The following is a 21,606-nucleotide window of genomic DNA, read 5'->3' on the forward strand; positions in this document are numbered from 1 at the left end:
ATGTAAATTCAACTTTCCGACTTGGAGGCTAACCTCAACATGTTGAGGTCTCAGTAAAGTTTATGTAAATAGATTAAACTTGCAATAACGTTTGTGTATAACAAAATCTTATATCATGTAGTAATAGATGTAAAACAAGAGAGAACAAAACCGAGAAAGACAAAATCCATACACGTATAAAGCTCTTCACGATAATTCAGGAACTCGGCAAGCAGGATTGTTCAAGATTCCGAAAAGAAAATATGAAGTTATCAAGAGACATTATTATTTCACACAGTGAGAGAACAGAAAGTGTATCCCGTTAGACGCAGACAGAAGTGTATGATTTGGGTTCGTTGCCTTCTTAGGTTATGACGGTGGGGGCTGATCGGCCCGTGAACTCCTCCATCTTGGACAGCTTCAGAGCTATGTCAACCTGTCAATCACAACACATCAAAACAACAACGAGAGCAAACCCCTTTTGGTTTTAGTTTATGGAGGGATATTTGAAAAGGTTTTCTGACCAGAGGAGACAGAGCTTCCTGGGACTCTCGTCCTATTTTAGAAGCATCCTTCTCGTACTGTTCAATGTAGAGTCTGATGGTTGCTCCTTCCGAGCCAGTTCCAGACAGACGGAAAACCTTCATTTTATTTTAGATAGAACAAGTCAGGAATAATCAAATGTTAAACATGTGTTGTATTATGACTATCTCTTCCTTTGTTCTTAGCTGATACGCCTAAAGAGACCCGAAACCGAAGAAAAAAAAAAGATGGGACTTACAAGTCGTGATCCATCCTCAAACAGGTAACGGATTCCCTGGTGCTTTGAGATAGATCCGTCAACTGGATCTTTGTACTCGAACTCATCCGCACTGGAGACATTCGCCACGTCCGAGCGGATTCCTTTCACAATCCTGAATCAAATCAAAAGAGAGGAATAGATTAGAAAGGAATAATACAGAGTACCAAACTGATGAGTGTGAAGGTATGTAGAGAAGTGGAAGCGTGCGTTACTTGTTGACTTCAGGAATTGAAGATTGCAATTTGACCAAATGCTCCATCAGCTCCTTAGCTTTACCTGCGTCCACATTCTTTGGGGACACATTTCAAGATATCACAAAAGGGTTTTTGCTGTTTGTTCCGCATAATACAATCATTAAACTAAGCAACTTGTTACCTCGTAGTCGTAACGAGTGTAGTAGTGACGGCCATAGGTAGCCCAGTGCTGGCGGACAATGTCTTCAACCATCACCAGTTTAGTGTCACCGTCAATGCTATCCTTGTTCTTGTGAGCCAGTATGGACATCCACGCAAGAACTGCCCATATCCCATCTTTCTCACGGATATGATCGGAGCCTGTGAAACATCTTTTTTCAGAACCGTACAGATTTTGTTTTTGAAGTTATTTACAGACGTGTGAGTGTGGAAATAGAAACTAACCAGTTCCAAAACTTTCTTCCCCACAGACGGAACACATCCCGGCATCCATCAGATTACCAAAAAACTTCCAGCCTGTTGGAACCTGATATGTGATTTTATCAGAGATGTTATCAAATTTACAGTGTTCCGAGGAAAGCTATATAGAGGTTGCATGTTGATACATACCTCAAAGAACTTCAAATTCAAGCTTTTTGCAACGACATCTAGAGCAGCTGAGGTCGGCATGCTCCTAAAATAAGTAGTGCAAGTTGAATATTACGCGGCAAAGGTATATTAAAAGGGTTGTGTACACATAAATCAGGTAGAAGTAAAAAAAAAGACGTCTGCATGTATAATACCTTGCAACACCTTTCAAACCAGAGCTGAAGTACGGTATGGCTCCAATGGCATTTGCAGCAATTATGGCAACTGAATCCGAAGGAGTTACAAAGAACCTACAAAAAAAAGAGATACAATTATTACTTTGTAAACCCGTTCCAAGTATGCATGTATCTAAGAGCATTAGTATGCTACCTTTTACCAAGGATCATGTTACGGTCTGCATCACCGTCAGCAGCGGCACCAAACTCTGGAGGTTCAACTCCAGTGTCGGATTTACCTAGTCCCATTCGTGCCACAAGCTCCTTAGCATAGGTCAGATTGGGATCCGGATGGCCTCCTCCAAAGTCCTCCTAAAAATGTTGTATTGTGGTGAATGGTGAGGTTGGATGTCTATTTGTAATCATTTAAGGAAATAGTATTTCTTGGTTAGAAAAAAAACAAGACCTTGGGTACGCAGTTCAACAAGGCACTTTCTTGCGCACCGAGTTCTTCCACAAAGATGCGATGTGCATAGGCCCCAGCAACGCCGTGTAAGGCATCATAGCTTCATAAAATAAAGCAAAATATTAACATTAAACCGATGGAATATATGTCAGCAAACTTAGCTCAAATGTAAGAGTTTGAGGAACTAAACTAAACTGCATACCAGAACGTAAATTTTGGAGATGAAAGCAACTTCCGGATGGATTCGAAGTCAAAGATTGACCTTAAGGAAGCAAGAAAATATTTTTAGAAAAAAACATAGAGATACCATAAACTCGGGAGCATATTCTGGAATCATGCTCTCAAATTGAGTGAGACTCACTTCATTAGTTTAACGTAGTCATCTGCGGAATCAAAAACTTCAACATCAAATTTTCCTTCAGGACCCTCAAAACTGGTTACACCAACTGCAGAAATATCAACCTGTTGCATTTACAAACAGAGACCAGATCAACGTTGAATGAAACAAAATACAGAGAATGGAAAAAATGTTGTACTGAGAGGAATGTTTAGATACATTGGGTAGATCTGCTGCTATTGGGTACTCCTTGATTGTTTTAGTGTTCTCGTAAATCTTATCAGTGATTGATTCAGGAGCAGGCCCTCCGTTTTCCATATTGTATTTGATTCCAAAATCCTGTATAAGAGGCAGGGAGTCAACGATTAGTCTTATCGAGTTAGATATATAATTAACTAATATGAGACAATAGATGAATACAGGACAAGCAGCTAAACAAAAAGGGGCAGAGCACAATAGAGACAGAACGCACCTCAGTAGGGCCACCAGGGTTGTGACTTGCTGTTAAGATAAATGCTCCAGTTGCTTTCGATCCCTGTAACCAGAGACTGGAGTAAGTCTCTCAACACAGTTTACACTCATACATTCAAATATCACTACAAAGATGACGTTAAGAGAAAGAAATCTCACATCAGCCCCTGATCTTTCACGAATCACAGCTGATACAGCAGGGGTTGACATCAGAGTGTTTTTACCAACCCACACACGTCGTACACCATTAGCTGCTGCCATCTTAATTATGATCTGTCCAGATAGAAAAAAAAAAAAAATTTGAATGAGAAGCTCGAAACACTCGTCATCTGAAATAGCAGGCACCAGATAAACAGTTGCAGACTTAGCCAACTTATAGAGATCCTCTTCATATGTGAAGTACGGAATACACTGATTACACACTCAGCCAGATTAAGAAGACAAAAGAAATCACATTGCATTTACCTGAACAGCATCCTTTGAGTAATAACGACCATCACCAGAGACCACGAGCGTGGCACCTGCACAGATAAACAAAAAAAAAATCATTAACTTTTAGAAACAAGAAGATATCTGCCTAAGAACTGTATATCTAACGAGAAGAAAAAGAAAATCTCACCTTTGACTTTCTCAGGAGTAAGAGCATTAAACGTTGCTTGCACAAAATTCTCCAGGTAATTAGGTTGCTTGAACACTTTCACCTACACAAACCACAATACCAATGAGAGACAACCAAAAGATGCTAAGCTTGATCATATCTGCAGTGACTGACTAGACCAAACAATGGAGAGTGGATTCATATATTTAAGTTGGTTATCCAATCCAAAGATCTTTCAATACTCAACAGAGATCTGAATCACATATATAATAACGCTCTTTCTCTAGTTTCAGCATTCATGAGAAAGATTATACACAGATCAAATCTACACCATGCCACATCAACGCAAACACGTAACCGTCAAGCTCTATATGTTAAAACATTCATCCCAATTATATATACTCAAATCAAAAGGTAATAACCGATCCAGAAACGAAGAAGATCTGCACAGTTTTTGATCATTTACGCATCTGCATAATCATATGGATCATCAATGCATGGATACAAATCGAAATGAAATGCGCCTATATGATTGATCTCACTTAAAACTCTATACAGATCGGATCGAGCTCGATTTCGGTTTCGATTTACAGAGGGAGATTTGGATCGACGAACCTTCTTACGGAGACCAGAGGTTCCGGGTTTCTGGCCATCGATAGGGGATGTTGAGACGAGGGTAACTTTGAAAGCCATATCCGTTTAAGAGATTCGGAATTGGATTTGAGCCTGTGTTGAAGAGGGAATGAGAAAGAGAAGAGAGTGTGATGATAAACGCTGTGTGTAGAGAGAGAGTTTGCTTAAACTAGACGAGACCGCGACACGTGTGGCTCAGCGTTTTTTTCACGTTATGTGGAACGTGTCTCTTGTCTTTTTTAACCTTTTTACTGACAGCAATACGATAATGAGGCAATTATTCTCATATTTGAATAGACTTTTAAGTAACACAGAGACCGCTCTGATTCAAGAAGAACACAACTCACTCTCAAACAGGCAAATCTCTAAGTAACCTCAAAGCTTTCTCCCACTGTGGTCTCTGAGACATAACGATCCGTCTCAACACAGGCACAGCTCCTGCTCTCATAATAGCCGGATGGTTCTCACTGTCCATGCTCAAGTTATACAACACTGACAAACTCGCCTCCACACACCGCTCGTTCCTCTCCTCTAAAAGCTTCACCAGCGGCTCGATCCCTCCGTGCGAAGCGAGAGCTTGCGTCGACTCCGGAACTCCCTCCGAGACTATCTTGTTCAGTTCCAAAACCGCTGCTTCTTTCGCCTCTGGACTCGAGGAGAAGCTCATTTGTTCCACCAGGCTCGGGATCGTCTTGTAGAGAGTCACCTCAACGCTGATCGGTTTGCTGAGAGATGGAGAGAGAGAGGTGAGTTTGACGAGACAAGAGGCGACCCAGTCTTTGTAGTGTAGAGGGAGGTTCGATCTCAGGATCTTCCTCAGCGGTTCCTCGAAGCGCGTCGTCGTGTCCACTGTTTTGCGAAACGACTCGGAGTCGAGGAGTTTTGTGAGTAGTCTCGAAGCGGATGAGATCGTCAGACCAGCTTCTTCTAGCTTGAGCAAGTGTTTCTCTAACTCCTCAGCTTCATCCTCAGGTTCTGCATTTTGATCAAAAAAAAAACTCTTCATATGTTGTTGTTTGTTATAAAGTGTTTGTATTAAAAGGACGTACCATCAAGGACGTTCTGATGGAGAGCAACGTCAAGAACAGCTGTGATGTCCTCGGAGATGATCGTGTCCATGGTTGGATCAATGACCGTACCAAACTCGATGACGGAGATTGCCTTTCTTAGAAGGTTAGGAGAGGCTGTTTTAGCAATTTGGACGAGGCGAGAGATAACAGCAGCGTCCAGAGCTTCCTTTCTGTTTATTAAAACAGGTACTGAGCATTTGATACTTACTAAAAACAGCAAAACAGAACGAGCTGAGAGAGAGAGAGAAGAAGACAGACCTGGAGTCTGCTTTTGATCCGTTCACAGGTCCTTCATAGAACTGCATATAAGAGAAAACAGTTTAAGCCAATTGAGAAAGAATGAGACAATAGTGCTGTTCATTTGGTTGCCGCAGGTTCTGGTATCCGCAGCTGCGGCTGCATCTGCGACTGCGTCTATTCATTTGGTTGTTGTTCGTTTCACAGACGCAGACTCAGCCGCGGCGGTTAGACTCAGGACTCGGCGTCAATCAAAGAAACAAGATTTTTGAAAATTATTGCCGCAAGTACCTGCGGCAACCAAACTAACAGCACTAGTTAACACATGGAGAATAATAAACACACCTTGGATTCCATTTCCTTGCTAGGATCTAAAATGTGAGCAAGAACATCCAGAATCTGCAACGCAGTGTTCACTAACGATTAGACAAAGATATCAAAAAAAAAAACGAAGGAGGGAAAAAAAGAAAAAAACGAAGCCAGACCTGTTCTGTAATGCCTAGTGAGATCTCTGGCTGCTTCAGCAGATTAATAAAAAACGGTACAGCACCTTCAGCTTCAATCCTCTTGCAAACAGTGCGGCTGCATTTATACATCAAAAGTGTTAGTAATAATCACAAACCTATCAAGAGATTACTGCAAAAGAAGTACCTAAGAGATAAGTTTTTCAAAGCACGGATGACAGGTATCTTAACCCCCTCTCTGTTGTTGTTAGCTAAGAGCTGAACCAAAGGCTTCACAGCTCCAGCTTCCATGAACGCAACCCTCATCTCCTCATTGATACACGCATCAGCAACCGACTCTGCGGCTCTCGACACAGCCACTTCGTCTGCCAATCCAAGAATCAATACCAAACGAGCCACACCATCTACACAAGGAAGAAGAGTAAGCTGCTGCTGCTGATGCTCCTGATGCTGTGATTTCTCAGGACCTTCAGATTTGATCTCCTTCTCGAACTCAATAGCTCCAATCCGAGCGAGGAACTGCTGGTTCGTCCTCCCAACTATCGCTTTCATTTTGGCTTCGTCCACTTCGTCAACGTTCTCGTCAACGTTTAAACCCAGGAGCAGCTCAGATGCACCGAATCTAGAAGGAGCTTTTGCTGTCTGCTCGATCTTGACCCCGTCAGGTAAGCTAGGCCATGAATAAAGATCCGGTCTGAACGACTTGTAAGCATCTGCACCAATAATGGGAATAGGCACAACACCTTCCTCAATAACAAGAATCCTGTAGTACTCATCTTTAGCTAGCTCCAAAAGCACATTCCTCGCTTCTTTTCTAATCACTTTAGACCCTTTGTTATCGCCTTTCAACAGTTTCGTCTGTAATCGGCAAAGAAGATCAATATCGATGTTTGATTTCTAATCAAGAAACATAAAAAAAAAACAAAAGGTCTTTACCAGTTTAGGTATGACTCCTACTTCAACCATAACCTTATGGTTGTTTCTGCTAAGTGCAAGATTAGCCAAGACGCCACCAGCTGCTTCCTTAACATTAACATCATCATCTTCAAGGAAACCAATGAGCAGCTTAAGGACATCAAAGTCTGCAACTTTCTCTCTAACTCCTTCATCCACAGTCAGATTCCACAGAGCACATATCCCTTGTTCTTTCACCTGTTAACAAACAAATCATAAAGCTCAAAAAAAGTATAATACTTTACAATCAATAAAATCATTACCACTGTAGCTAAAGAAGGTCTGCTCAGTAAAGCGGTTAACTCCTCCAACGCTCCACTCTCAGCGACCAGCTCTCTGTAGAGATTCACGGAAGCGATAGACCGTAGCAGCCCGGAGGCAGCTTCACAGGCGGAGCTGGACTCGGACTTGAGAAGAGCGACGACGAGGTTCAAACAGCCGTGAAACCGCATTATCGCGTCGACGCATTTCTTCCCGCCTAGAGAGTACTTCCACAGCGCTTCTACGGCTTGTTCTCTGTCGAGAGGGTCGTTGTCTAAACCGAGCATCCGTACGAACAAGGCTACGTAGCTACTATTATCAACCTAAGCTTATAGGCACGAAAAAAGCATCAAGCTTTAAGTTATAATCGAATGTTTATGTTTGGATTAGTACATAAAACAGAGGAGGGACTTACAGAAGCTACAGAGCTTTGTTCTGTGGTGTCGGAGTGTCCAGCTTCTCCGCTACAGTGGGGACGGTGAAAACTTGAATTGGGATTGGAGAGACGGTGACGGAGATGATGATGATGATTTGAGTGGATAAGTATGGGGAAGGAGGTGAAGGAGAGGTTGGGTGTTCTTTTGGGTAAGACAGTGAGGGACTGGATTTGAGTGGTTGAGATTGGTGAGAGACGGGAACGAGGGGGCTCGAGAACGGCGACGGTGGAAGATACTGTGGAGAGTGACATCACCAGACTCGAGACGTGTCTTCTGTTTTCTGTCTGAATTTTTCGTTCGCTGGGTAAGAGAGAGAGATGATAACCTGGAGACGGATCTAGTCGATGTTCTGGTTCTGTACCGGTTTGGTTAAGAGGATGATTAAACGACGAGTCTAATGTTATGGTTTAGTGATGTTGATTTAAAATATATTGTTAGGTTTTACTAATTTTGAACTTGCATTTGCATCTCAGGTTTTTTGTTTGAACAAGTTGTTAGAGTAACATTATTGTGTTCCTTAAGTTAGGTCCTTAGCAAATTTGGGCCGAAAAATAAATGAAAAAGAGTAATAAACTTAAGGAATTTTAGTAAACGTAGTTTAACTAAGAAATTTTTGAAACGTTCCTTAAGGACACGTGTTGGTTTGAGAAAGGGAAAAAAGCCAATCACTTTCTGCGTTCTTTCTTTCTTTCCTTCTGTCTCTCTCTCTCTCCCTCTCGCTCACAATCACCCCAAACTGAGTAAATCAATCTCCTTGATCGAAATCTCTGGTAATCAATCTCCTCCATCTATTTGAGCCGTTTGTCATCGAAAGATTTGAGAAATAAAAGGTCGAGAGATAAGGGTTCTCTAAATCTCTGTAGCGTTCGTCTTCTTCCTCCTCAGTCACAACAGAGGAAAACGTCTTGATGCAGGTTTAATGGAAGAGGGAACATGTTTTTCTCTAGGGAGGCCAAACGGAGGATACGGCAGAGGAAGAAGAGGAGAAGATCGAGGGCCAGCAAAAAAATTTACTAAGAAACAATACAAAAGTTTCTACCAATAATCTGCATATTTAACATTGTCTCTTAACAATATCTGTTAATCTAAAAATAATAATAAAAAATGTTAAGACACCTAAAATTTGTCCCAGCGATAATCATGCTCTTAATGGTTCGCCTCAGAAAGCCTCTGACCTCAATAGTCAACGGTGATGAGACTTGTAGGCCTGTAATTAACATCACTGACTGGCTTACACACTGAAGTCTTTTCTAGAGCTCAAGCACTTTTTTTCAGTGAGCATCTGGCTGAAAATGGAGATGTGTCACTCTGCAGGTTTCCGGATGTTCCGGTTAACAAATAGGCAAAGAAGTGATCTAGAAGTTCTGAGAGGCCAGGACTGATCGGTTCACCCAAACTGAGTAAAAGAAAATTTATGGGATGATGTAAAAACTTTATAATTTTCAGACCAATGATACTTGATATTTCACAAGTACCACCTTAAAGAGGAAAGTGAAATATAACTTTATTGTTCCCAGAAAGGTTAAAAAATAAGATAAAAAACATAAAACCGTCATTATCTCTCAAATTAGAAAACAACATTCTCAATACCTTGTTACAACTTGTGAGCTCTGTTTGAACAAAACTCCCCCAAATACAAAGACAGACACAAACCTCTTCTCTCACTCATCACCCTACCCTCTCCTAATTCCTCTGCTCAGCTTTGTCATCAGAGAGCATACAAAAAGGCAAGCTTTTTCTAAACACTTCTCTAAACCCATACGATAAGGAAGACTTACTTTCTCTTTAGCTTATTATCGTCACCACTCAAGTGTTTCTTACCTTTTAGTTCTTAAAAGCCGTCATTACTGACTCGGTGAATTTGTTGAGATCCCACGACTCCATTTGGTTTTTCAGCTCGGCTATAACCTCAGGGTTGGCGTAGCAGCGCCTGCAGCAGCAAGGGCTGCAGCGACAGCTATACCTTTGATGCATCCACTGCCACTAGAGAGTTTCCCAGAGATCACCTTGCAGTATTTATCTGCATCTTTGTAAAGGGATTGGCTTGCACCACTGGCTCCTCCCTCAGCAAGAGCTTCCTCGTTCTGTAGTTTTATTTAACCCTCATTGCGTTAAAAATGACAAATATATATGTAAATAAAAGACGGAAAATTATATATAAATAAAAGATGGAAAACCTTTAGCTTCAGGCTCTTCATTGTTCGGTTGAGAGTGAGAGTATCAGCAGGAGTCAGCTTGACAGAACGCTCCTTCCACTCGTCTATGAGCTTTTTAAGAACAGTGACACTAGCTTCCAGGTTGTCCTTATATAGATTTTCCTGTTGAACCCAAAAGTAAGAACCCAGTCACAAATAACTCATGTGGGATAACAAAAGAGTTGAATCTCTACCCAGTGCTTGCAGCAATCAACATTTTGGGTGATAGCCCATATAGTGACTGCAGCAGCTTCCTTAGCCAATACAGGATTCCATGTACCATTACAAACTTTAAATACACTGTCTTCTAGAAGACGCAAAGGTAAAGGACTTGAGATACATACCTTCTCCGACTGCTTTGAGAGCAAATTTGATAACAGGACTTTTGAAGAGTCCCTAACCAAATGTTGCAGTGTAAAAGATTGTCGAACCAATCCTAAGTGATTCTAAAGCAAAGGGAATGCAAGACCATGCTTAATCTAAGTGCAATCAGGTTTTCAATGATGTTATGAACTAGAACTATGCTAAAGTGCAATAAAGAAACAAGCTTTCAATCAATCTTGGACAATAGGACTCATGGGGCTAGGCATTTGACTTTAAGTGATTAAGATCCAATCTAAGGATGGCAAACTTTCAATCAATAACTTCCTTAAGTCTAGAACACTGAAATAAGCAAGCTCTATGGTCAAGAAGAATGCTCATTTGCTTTAATCAACTAGACATCAAAGGTCTTTGAGCCTAAAAGATCTAAGCAATCATTAAGGATGAGTCTACTAACTATCTAAACTCCCTTAACAAAAGTGAATATTTGCTGTGTGACTTGCTTCATTGCCCTGCTCCCAGGGACACCAGCAAGGGACACATCCTTCAACAAGGGATATATTGCCTCAAACATCTCTGTAGCATGTGCGTCAAACCATACTTACAGATTAAAATCAACACTCTCATGCATATAAGTCTCGAAGTCCAATACTATGTTACCTTCACTCTTGCGGATGATGCGGGAATGTAAGTCTCATTAAGATCTCAAACGAAGGAGGTGGAATCAACCGCTCTCCCTTCCTAACAGGCCCGCTAACAAGTATGGCCCGAGCCTTCGGGTTGGACAAGATCCTGAAAGAAGAACACATAACCAAGATTTACATAATTATCACACATACATAAACAGAACATCGCACGGAGTTTTCTCTTTTCAAGACTCACCTCTCAACCAACTGAAGGATGAGATCTCTCGACTGAGGATTGCAACTCTTGCTACTCACAACAGGTAACAAGTTGTGTGCCCAAGATAACAAGCCTGCTGATAGATCACCTTGGGAGGCCTGTGCATAGTAAGAGAATGTGAATATTTATCATATAAAAAAAAACATGTATGTTGGTAATAAAAATAAATCTGCAACACACCTGAGCCATCATCCAAACTATAACCGGAAACTTATCCTGTCCTTGATACTTGGGGTTCTCCCTCACAGTTGGCAATACATTAGTTAGAGCATCAGGCTTCTTGCGCAGCACCATCGCTAACGTCACAAATATCGCAACCTATCCGTCAAATGAATCCAAAAACCGATGGTTTTATTAACTGATAGCTAGTTCAACAAGACCAACAACATCCACAAAACCTACATTCTAATTAGTATGGCTCAGATCACCAAGACGATGAAGTTCAGTACCTGAGACTTTGAAGTAGCGTGTTGTGCTCCTCCTTTCTTACCTCCCTTGGCGCCTCCTTGCTGTAGAGCCAAGTCTGCAAGAATGCAATCCAAGGCCCACAATACAAACACTCCAAGCGCCTCAATGGGCCGTTAGTTGATCCAATCGGCTGATGTTTTACACATATCTTCAGGGATATGAGAGAGAGGCATCTGTATGAAGCAAGAAGAAAAGATTCTAACTTTATAAGAACAAAAAAAAACACATAATGTGGCCGTTGAATCGTTGACTTAAAGACAGGATCTTTTACATCGACGAGCTTGGACAAAGGAGACTCCTTAAACGTTTTCACCCACGGGAAATGAGACGATGAGACACCAGAGAGAGCCCTCCCAAAGTAATCAGCAAATCTCATCAGCTGAATCTCTGGCTGACTCCCATACGATTCCTAACAACCAAAAGTTCGAACCCACATTGACTGACAACATACCGAAGCTTCGAAGAGGAAAGCCGCGAAGTTCTCCGCGTCGATCTTAGCCGCAGCTTCAGCTAAACTCACCTTAGGCTTCTTCTCCTTCTTCACCTTCACCTTCTGCTTCTTCTCATCCTCCGCCTTCACATTCTCCTTCCCCATTTCACCTCGTCCTCGTAACCGTACCCGTCGGATCGGAGTTTGGATCTCGCCGGATCGGAACCGTCGGAGTCATCGGCGGCCTTCTTCGCGGCGAGGATCCGTCGGTGGCGATCCTCGGCTCGCTCCTCGAGGGAGCGGAAGACGTTGTTGCTGTCTCCGTTGGGAGCGTGGTTTCCGTTCGCCGCCGTCATCTGATGATCCGACGGTTTCTGCTTGCGGTTGCGTTTCGGGTAGACTACTTTCTTCCAGCCGTGATCGGTGGTGTTGGTGGTTTCCAAGGCATTGTACTCCACTGACTCGACCGGATCCATTTTTCGGATTGAGGTTTCGGAATTGAGTTAAAAAAGTTTTGGTTTTTTTACGAAAAGTCTTCTTTCCGGCGAGAAGAAAGAGAAACAGAAGACAAGGAGTGGAAGACGGGATGACCGGTCGGAGATGTATATAAATAGGGGTGTGAATATTTAAATGATTTTAGTTTTTATTTAATTTTCTCTATTTTATTAATTCACATTTGCAGGATATGTAACAAGTGAATCCTCAGAATATATATAATAAAAATTGTATCATGTTGATTAGTATTTTTTGATCATATCAGTTCTATATTTAGACCTACAACAATCTTCATTTTGTATTTGGTTTAGATGCAATACTATTGTCTGATCTCTTTTAGATTTTGAGTATAACTAATGACATTAGTTATATGCTAAAAGCTATAGTAAGAGACAATAATAGAGAGTTGTAAGAGATAACGATATGTAAATAAATTAGATAAAACTTTTTTATTGTATTTTCGCTAAAAAGTTAAAGTCTTTTTAGTTTTGCTAATTCTTAAAATCGTGATTTACAACCCTACTATTACTACTAGCCTTTAGCTGTAGCGTTACAATCTACCCGATCTGATCTTATGTTATCACAATTCAGCGAGTCTCATTCATATTCGCATTTAGTAAATGTAGTTTTTTAAAGTAATAGATGTAGTTTATACTATGCAGAGGCGTGTCTTATGTGTTACTAGAAAGTCATTTGCCTCAGACCTCACCAAAGTATATAATATTTCAGGGCCCCAAATTTATAAGTTATGATTTAGCATATTGGTAGTAGTGTATTAGATTAGCATGAAGTTATTTTTGGCTTGTATGTGTGCTAGTAGTGTATAAGAAATACATATTCTGTCTTAGTATTTATATATTACTGTTTTGTTTAAATATTTCTTTTTTGAAAAATTGTTTTCTGTTAAAACAACTTGTGAACAAATTTCTTTTGTTTCCAACAATTTTATATATAAAAGTTGTATTACAAAAAAAAAGTTGTATTACAATGTTTCCAATTTTAAAATAAAAAAGCATTCATTTTTAAGTTTGCCTTAGGCCCCTATTTGCCTCGGCACGGCACTGATACTATGCATTTAATAGGTACTTGTATTTTCACCATAGCCAGATCTAGAGATTTAACGCTTTCTGTAGGCAACGCAGGTAAAAGAATAGACAGGTCCAGCTAGGATTGTAGTATGATAAAAAGAGAAAATGGAAAGTAGTAGCGGTGGTGGTGATTGGTGGAGAAGGTCGTGCAAATAATAATAAGACGAGAGTCAAAAACAAGCACTTTCTCAAAAAGTCAACGTAATCAAGCGGCCAAATAACAAGACAATGCATGTGGGAATTGGAATTGTGGATGTGGTTAATGGTCTCTTTTTGTGGATTGACGACTACTTCCCTCTTTTGTAACAAGTTCGATTTAAATTTATTAGTACCTGAACATAACGTGATAAGAACAATGCTTACGATTTGGGAATGGGATCAGGCTTGCATGTTGGAAAGCGAAAGTTGTGTCCCTCCAACCGATGTCACAAAGAAAAATAAAAGAAAGTTTCCAAAACCCAATCCCTGAATAAAAGTTTGACTGGTTTTTCCGTTACCATCCGCAAATGTAGTTTTTACGGTTCATAGTGGTTGAAAGCATTTCAAAACAATTATACAACCGTTCCAAACCTCTTAAAATCAAAAGCTGGTTCCAATTAATTTATGTGAAATCTCAGTTGTATTTTTTGTCATAAAATTTGGAGGTTGGTTTACTCAAAATTAATTAATTAACTAATCTTACAAGACGTCTTTTTCTATTCGTTTTTAAAAAGACAAAAATCTTAAACCACTTATTTATGGTGAATGATGTTCTGAAAGATTATAGGCACAGTAGAAATGTGGTTTTTGTTAACAAAAACTTTATTTATTCACTATATTTCTATATTTAATTAGATTTATTTGTATAATTAATTTAAATCTTGGCTGATACTTTCAAAATATAATGTGTCTATATTTTGAAAGTATCAGCCAAGAAATAGAGAAATTGACATATATGACATTTTAAATATTTGTTATTCATTAGTGTTTAACAGTTGATTTGATTTTTGTTGGTATAGAATTTATTATTACTAGAAAGAGGTGATACGGCCAGTTTTAATTCAATTTATATATGTATATAATTAAACAGAATGACAATTAAAACGCAGATAACGAAATTTACTGTAATCTTCTTCCAAAACATTTATTTTAAATCTAAACTCAATGATTCTAAAAATGTTGTCCGAAAACAAGATTTTAATCAGATTTTATTTCAAGTATGATAAGGTCATACATTATTAAAAACTGTAAACAAGTCCCAAGAGGCACCAAAACAAAGATCCTTGGATAAGAAGATTTTATTTTATTTTAACAAGCAAACTCGAAGACGACGTTGGTGAGATGTTTATGATTCAGACAACAACCTAGTCTCGAGGTCACGCGTGTAATCTGCAACGAAGGCAACATATTTGGTAGGAGGAGGAACGCCGTCGTTTAGCTTCTCGTATTCCCATTTCCACTTGGCAATACAAACTCCATCATCTTTAGGAACAACGTCAAGTGTTATCTTGTAGCTCTTGTACTGCTCTAACACATCTCCTTCCATAGCTAAGAAAGAAACCGACATGTTCTCTTCATCAACCTCTGTCTTCTCCTTAATCTGCTCCATCTTTCCATCTATAATAAATCCAAGATTCCAAAGTAACCAATGAAAATACACGAACTCGATAAAAAAAAAAAAAAAGAGAGGAATCCCTTTTTCAAGAATCTGAAAAGTACAAACAATTAGTTATGTAATTACATATACCTACGATGAGATTCCAGATTTGAATCGAGGAGTTGGAGTTGGTATCGTCATGATGAATGGAAACTGCTTCTGTCTTGTCTGTGAAACTTCCTTCTTTATTCTTGAAACTGTTGAAAAATCTATCGGCCGGCATGTTCACTTGGATCTCTAGGTCGAGAGTCTCAATGACCGCCATGGCTCCACAATTTTCTAGTTTATCACAGTTACTCTTGTGTTGTCTTATATATCTTTAATACTTCGAGAAAGAGACATATATCAGCCGGCAGATGAGAATGTAGCTTGCTATGTCCTCAATGCATAAACTTGATAACCATTAAGGTGTGCATCAAGACTATTTCTTAGTAGACAACTTCATCAATTTTGAGGAAAAAACACATAAATTTTTAGAATGGTAACAACCCTTGATTATTAATATATTATAAAATGTCACGTATGGATGAAGAGTCTGCTCGCTGACATTTGCTTGGTGTGATTTATTTTTCTTTTTCAAAAAGTCAGAACCGACACTTATCCAAGGCCTGTTATACCACTTCAATTCGCTGATTCAGTATATCGTGAGAGTACTAATCTCTTTCTTTTTTTTTTTTTGATAATCAAACAATAATATTATATCCATTTATTGTATAGGTAGTTTTGATTTAATATTTCTCGTAAAGTATAAATATTGCTAGAATTCATAACTGTTTTCAGTTAGCCACCTATTTATCCATTTAGTTAACGTGTATAAAAGGGGATAGAACTATGCAATGCCAGACATTTAACACACTCCATATTTGAAATCTAGAGAGAGAGCAGGATTTCATCAAGACATCTTTGATGTATACAAAACACCCAAAAAGCATAAAGATATAGTTTTATTTAACTAGATAGATATATCTCGTAACACTTTCATATCACATCTCTTTAGATCTAGAGAGTACATTATTGATATAAAACACCCAAATACATAAAGATAGATACGTATATAGATATTCAATGAGCATCTACTCATTAGACAAAAGCATTTCGTCGGTTTCTTTGGTCGTTTTGACAGCCACTCGGAGCAGAGACTCCGGGGGAGCCACGTTTTCGTCAATCCTCTCGTATTCCATGCGCCATTTCACCACACCTCCAGATCCTCCTTGCTTCGGGGTCACCTGGATAGTGCATAGGAAGCTCTTGAACTTTTTCATCATATCTCCCTCTAGTACTCTATACTTTATCATATTGTTCTTCGGTTCCACTGCCTCGATCCTCTGATAGGCCACCATTGGCTTGCCATCTGCAACCACAGCACATTTTTATCAAATCTTCCACCGTAAAGAAAATGATATATATATTTATATATATAAAAGTTTTGCTTACCCTGGACATAGTTCCAGGTGAGGAGAGTGCCAACTTTGCCCGTCTCTCCCTCTTCCACACGACATCCCTTGAGGTTTTCAGGACTGGCTTTAGGCAAGTCTTGTGGTCTCACTGCGAACATGTGATAGAACTTCGTGGCTGGAGCTTTGATCTCAACGTCTGCCTCAATCTCTCCTTGTAGAGAAGGCTTCAACATCGCTTGTGCCATTTCTTACAGATGGGCAAATACTTCTCTGGATTACTTATAGAATGAGAATGAGTTAGTGATGAGTACCTTTAGAGTTCCTAGCTCCTTATATAGAGAAAGGAGTGATCAACTGTCAAAAAGGCGGTAGATTGATTGACTTAATTATGTTTATTTTCTGATGATGGCATTTTTGTATCCTTTAAATCTGAATAATTGCACATACTCATATATCACTTAATTATTTAAGTATTGTCGAATTATCAATCATCTAGGACTTTAAGGGGGATGTATTCAATTTAGCATTTGATGTGATTTGATTTTTAATAGAATTTTAGATGATTTTAATAAGTTGCAGAGATTTAAGTGATTTTTGTTAAACTACTCTAGAATATCACCTAAAATAATGGGATTTGAGTTTTATTTTTTTTAACTAAAAAACTCCACCCAAACTTAAAATCACCTCAAAACTTTAAAATCCCACAACTTAAAATATTTTCAATAACAGTGGATTTCAGAGTACTTTACGAAATGTCAAATTCAATAACAGTGGATTTTAAATGAGTTTTTAAAATTCATGTTTGAATAACAGTGGATTTGTCATTTTAATACAAATTACCTGAAATTCTCAGTTGAATACACCCCCCTAAATACTTTGAGATTAGCATTTTGGTAACGCATGCTTCTATTTGTAACTTCCTCATAGTTTAGTGGTATGTTTATATGTTTGAATTTTATATAATTATGACATTGTTCTTTTAAGTGGTTAAACCTTCGACACCTTAAAACATATATGGAAATGAAATCTACCACAAGATAATTGCTGACAATTTGTTAAAACTTCAAGTTGGAATAATCATTTCATAACAAGAGAGTTGTGGAATGTTGGAATATATATGGTCCTTAAGTGAAGGAATCCTACCAACTTGTTGATATCAACTAAAAAAGATTCTTGTACTCTATGATTGTGGGTATTTGATTCAGTGACGTGTCTCCGCACAAAAGGCTATCAAACAAAAATAATTAAAAGTAGAGCCATCTACAAAAACTTTTCGATAATAGTAGAAACTGATGTCTTGATTTGGATTCGTGCATGTAGAGATTGCACCAACACATTCTAACTACAAATAGACTGTAAACAAGTCCAAAGAACCAAAACAGGGGACTATAAGATTTCAATATTTGTTTTAAGAAGGAAACTCAAAGACGACGTTGATGAGTTGTTAATTTATGATTCAGACAACAACCTAGTCTCGAGGTCACGCGTGTAATCTGCAACGAAAGCAATGTATTTGGTAGGGGGAGGAACGTCGTCGTTGAGCTTCTCGTACTCCCATTTCCACTTGGCAATACAAACTCCAGCATCTCTAGGAACAACGTCAAGTGTTATCTTGTAGCTCTTGTACTGCTCCAACACATCTCCTTCAATAGCTAAGAAAGAAACCGACTTGTTCTCTTCATCAACCTCTATCTTCTCCTTAATCTGCTCCATCTTTCCATCTATAATAAATCCAAAAGTAATCAATGAAAATACAAGAAGTTGATAAAGAAGAGGAACTCCTTTTTTCAAGAATCCGAAAAAAAAGTTATGTAATTACATACCTACGATGAAGTTCCAGATCTGAATCGAGGAGTTGGATTTGGGATCGTCACGATGAACAGAAACTGCCGCTGTCTTGTCTGTGAAATTTCCTTCTTTCTTCTTGAAAGTGTTGAAAAATCTATCGGCCGTCATGTTCACTTGGATCTCCAGGTCGAGAGTCTGAACGCCCGCCATGGCTCTACAATTTGAGATCTCGTGTTGGCTTGTCTTGTCTTAATATTTTACCATATTCGAGAAAAGAGAGATGGCTTCTTACGTTAGAGTGTTGATAAACACTACTCGTGGCGCCGACATAAAATAATAGTAATATTTTTTAAAATCAAATAGCTAGTATACAACTTAATTTATTAAGTATATTTACTCTCGGCGGTTGATTCACAAAGGAAATACTCCAGTGGCGGATCCCGAAACATATCGAAATAAACGAAACATGCACTATCATATGCACTCGCTGACATCTTGTCTGAATCTAAAGATAAAGCACAAATACTAGGGGTGGGCAAAATATCCGTAAATTTTGATTTGATTCGTTATTCGTTTCGATTCGATCCGAAAAATTCGAATATCCGTAACTTAACAAATCGAAGCAAATACTAAAATCCAATATCCGTCAAAGACGAAGCAAATCACAAATACTAATATTTTTAGAAACGGATATCCGATCCGATCCGTTATATAAATATATATGTATACATGTTTATAAAATTATATAATATATATACTTTTATATCTCTATATAAGTTTTATAATGTTTTTGTTCACTAAATTAATTATTTAGTTATTAAATTTTTTGAAAGTATATGGTTTTTTTGAAAAATTATGATGAGATGTTATTATTTTATTATATTTTCTTTTTTTTCTTTTATTTTTATTTATTTTTTTAATTTTTAATTATTTTTTACGGATCGAATCGGATAACCGGCAAAAATTCGGATATTCGCGGATATCCGGTCCGAAGAGTTACGGATCGGATCGAATCGAAAAATCGAATATTCGTAGGGAACGAATCGGATCACGGATATCCTTAAAAATCCGGATATCCGCTCCGTGCCCACCCCTAAGCACAATACCGAGACATACATTTAAAACACATACAAAATATACGGGAAAGTCATCTACTGATAAGTTTTAGTTTTGACTTTTGTAAAAGAAAAAAAAAAGTATATATCATATAAATAACTATGACTAGGGTATTATGAATGGATTAACAGTTAAAGTCCAGAAAATTTCTAAGAAATTATATCAAGCAAATGTCAGCGAGCAGACTCTTCATCATACTAGCTGGCATGTTGGTTTATAATAATCAAGGGTTGTTACCATTTTAAAAAATTTGTATGTTTTTCTAGAAATTGTTGAAGTTGTCTACTAAGAACCAGTCTTGATCCATACTCTTAAATTTTCTTTTTAGTTAATGGATATCGATTTTATGGATTGAAGACATAACAAGCTACATTCTCATCCAGCGGCTGATATGTACACTTCTCGAAGCCAAAATATATATTTGGAATATTTTAAGCATCTATTGGTTTCGAATTACATCGTTACATTATCATGTTTTAGTCTTATTTACATGGTTTTAATAATAGTTGTTCAGTAAATTACAGTTCTTAAATCATTCTAGCTCAAAAGTGCTAGCTAACGATAATATATGTAGCAAAATCATTTTCCGAACTTCTCTACATACACCATGACATTTCGAAAACCGGGATATTATAGGGTACGTACGTTTGACATTATCTCGATCTCAAAGCAAAGAGAAAGACAAGCAAGCAAGTATGATACATCATACTCGCTTTTAATTTTCAAAAAAAAAGTATGATACTCGCTTTTATTATAAATATTATAATCACATCATACACTCAGAAGTTTCATATTTGCAACTTACAACATAAAACATAACATCAACTCAATACATTTATAACACTATAACATGCGGACATTTTATCTTAATCTTTATTGAGACAGACATGAACTTTATATAAAACGCTTGGAGAAAATAACATTAATTTCTCCTCTATGCCTCGGACAAGAGGTGTTCGTCGATATCTTTGATCATCTCCGCAAAGAAAGGGAGCAAAGTCTCAGGGTGAGACACGTTCTCATCAATCTTCTCATACTCGAAGTGCCACTTCACAATACTTTCGTTTCCTCCTTGCTTAGGGGTAACTTGGATCGTAATCAAAAAGCTCTTGAACTCTTCCATCAGATCTCCCTCTAAAACCCTAAACTTCACCAGTTTCTTCTCTGGTTCCACCGCTTCGATCCTCTCCTTTGCCACCTTGGCTTGTCCATCTACATCCAAAACGTTAATTACCGATCAAAATCTTATATCTTGTTGCACAAATTTAGAGTCGGTTTTTGGGCATAGCAAAATGAAACATTCGTTTCGACCTCCAAATGATTACTGAAAGTATAATTGTTTCAAACCCTATGAATTTTAGGACCGGCTCTATGTCCAATTATGCATGTATTCACAAATATCTACTAGAGATTATAGATTATAGTGTGGCATTAAATACCATGAACGTAGTTCCAAAAGATAATACTGCCAACTTCGCCCCACTCTCCGTCGTGCAGATCACATGCCTGCACATTGCGTGGAGTGGCTTTGGCCACATGATGTGGTCTTCCGGCGTACATGTGGTAGAACTTCGCCGCCGGAGATTTGATCTCAACTTCAACCTCGAGTTCTCCTAGTAGAGAAGACTGTGCCATCTTTATTTGCCAACGAAAGTGCTTTGGTAGACTTTGAGATGCTATCCCCTTTCTAATTTATAGACGGAGAGTGGCAACCTCTTGGACGGATCAGATTTGGGGAAGGGTTATATTATATTTTCTTGCAATGTCTTTATCTATGAGTTGGAGTGGTTACGTATGTTTGTAATTTATTTGGGTTTTGAATTTGAAATATTTTAATAATAGGAGATTGTTTGGTTTACAGTTGTGATCCGTATCTTATTGATTGATAAGTTTGTAAATAGAGTATGTGTCAGCCAGCACTAATCAAGGTTTGTTGCTATTTTATATAAAAACTTGCATAAGTTTTGTTTTAAGGATAGTTGATATTATCTCAATTGTCAACAAACAATCAGTCTTTGCTAGTTGTTACATAACATGGATTCCGGTTGAGATTTCATCAGTTCGATAAAGATTAGGTTTCTTGATTTTTCTTAATATAATACCACATGTTTTGTAGACTTAAA

General features: G+C 38.4%; 6 protein-coding genes and 1 pseudogene across 8 annotated transcripts; all 7 read right to left on the reverse strand.

Moving 5' to 3' along the window:
• Nucleotides 1-90: 90 nt before the first annotated feature.
• Nucleotides 91-4,425, reverse strand: LOC130504324 (probable phosphoglucomutase, cytoplasmic 1). Its single transcript, XM_056998939.1, has 18 exons — nt 4,206-4,425; nt 3,612-3,693; nt 3,458-3,513; nt 3,152-3,265; nt 2,994-3,056; nt 2,741-2,860; nt 2,546-2,646; nt 2,387-2,446; nt 2,185-2,284; nt 1,933-2,090; nt 1,758-1,853; nt 1,585-1,648; nt 1,420-1,501; nt 1,157-1,335; nt 994-1,070; nt 761-893; nt 504-620; nt 91-415 (listed from the first exon to the last, which is right to left on the reverse strand). The coding sequence occupies exons 1-18, from the start codon at nt 4,281-4,283 to the stop codon at nt 344-346; spliced, it is 1,752 nt and encodes a 583-aa protein (XP_056854919.1). The 5' UTR covers nt 4,284-4,425; the 3' UTR covers nt 91-343.
• A 64-nt stretch (nt 4,426-4,489) lies between these two features.
• On the reverse strand, nt 4,490-7,982 carry LOC130504323 (uncharacterized). Of its 3 annotated transcripts, none has more exons than XM_056998936.1 (9): nt 7,625-7,982; nt 7,215-7,532; nt 6,931-7,146; nt 6,182-6,852; nt 6,016-6,112; nt 5,876-5,929; nt 5,552-5,592; nt 5,273-5,463; nt 4,490-5,198 (listed from the first exon to the last, which is right to left on the reverse strand). In XM_056998936.1, the coding sequence occupies exons 1-9, from the start codon at nt 7,895-7,897 to the stop codon at nt 4,573-4,575; spliced, it is 2,487 nt and encodes an 828-aa protein (XP_056854916.1). In that variant the 5' UTR covers nt 7,898-7,982; the 3' UTR covers nt 4,490-4,572. The 3 variants fall into 3 exon arrangements, with proteins under 3 accessions (XP_056854916.1, XP_056854915.1, XP_056854917.1); XM_056998935.1 differs by having other exon boundaries at nt 7,212-7,532; nt 7,625-7,981; XM_056998937.1 differs by having other exon boundaries at nt 7,212-7,537; nt 7,625-7,765.
• A 1,186-nt stretch (nt 7,983-9,168) lies between these two features.
• Nucleotides 9,169-12,506, reverse strand: LOC108835593 (uncharacterized; annotated as a pseudogene).
• Nucleotides 12,507-14,715: 2,209 nt separating this feature from the next.
• On the reverse strand, nt 14,716-15,516 carry LOC108835592 (MLP-like protein 328). Its single transcript, XM_018608824.2, has 2 exons — nt 15,273-15,516; nt 14,716-15,142 (listed from the first exon to the last, which is right to left on the reverse strand). Exons 1-2 carry the CDS (start codon nt 15,445-15,447, stop codon nt 14,871-14,873), a joined length of 447 nt encoding a protein of 148 aa, XP_018464326.1. The 5' UTR covers nt 15,448-15,516; the 3' UTR covers nt 14,716-14,870.
• A 592-nt stretch (nt 15,517-16,108) lies between these two features.
• Nucleotides 16,109-16,879, reverse strand: LOC130504320 (MLP-like protein 31). Its single transcript, XM_056998932.1, has 2 exons — nt 16,617-16,879; nt 16,109-16,533 (listed from the first exon to the last, which is right to left on the reverse strand). The coding sequence occupies exons 1-2, from the start codon at nt 16,822-16,824 to the stop codon at nt 16,256-16,258; spliced, it is 486 nt and encodes a 161-aa protein (XP_056854912.1). The 5' UTR covers nt 16,825-16,879; the 3' UTR covers nt 16,109-16,255.
• Nucleotides 16,880-17,838: 959 nt separating this feature from the next.
• On the reverse strand, nt 17,839-18,657 carry LOC130504322 (MLP-like protein 34). Its single transcript, XM_056998934.1, has 2 exons — nt 18,403-18,657; nt 17,839-18,300 (listed from the first exon to the last, which is right to left on the reverse strand). The coding sequence occupies exons 1-2, from the start codon at nt 18,575-18,577 to the stop codon at nt 18,029-18,031; spliced, it is 447 nt and encodes a 148-aa protein (XP_056854914.1). The 5' UTR covers nt 18,578-18,657; the 3' UTR covers nt 17,839-18,028.
• Nucleotides 18,658-20,214: 1,557 nt separating this feature from the next.
• LOC130504321 (MLP-like protein 31) lies at nt 20,215-21,163 on the reverse strand. Its single transcript, XM_056998933.1, has 2 exons — nt 20,923-21,163; nt 20,215-20,695 (listed from the first exon to the last, which is right to left on the reverse strand). Exons 1-2 carry the CDS (start codon nt 21,116-21,118, stop codon nt 20,418-20,420), a joined length of 474 nt encoding a protein of 157 aa, XP_056854913.1. The 5' UTR covers nt 21,119-21,163; the 3' UTR covers nt 20,215-20,417.
• Between the last annotated feature and the right edge of the window lie 443 nt (nt 21,164-21,606).

This window comes from Raphanus sativus, unplaced genomic scaffold, assembly GCF_000801105.2.
Source record: "Raphanus sativus cultivar WK10039 unplaced genomic scaffold, ASM80110v3 Scaffold1494, whole genome shotgun sequence".
NCBI classification, from domain to species: Eukaryota; Viridiplantae; Streptophyta; class Magnoliopsida; order Brassicales; family Brassicaceae; genus Raphanus; species Raphanus sativus.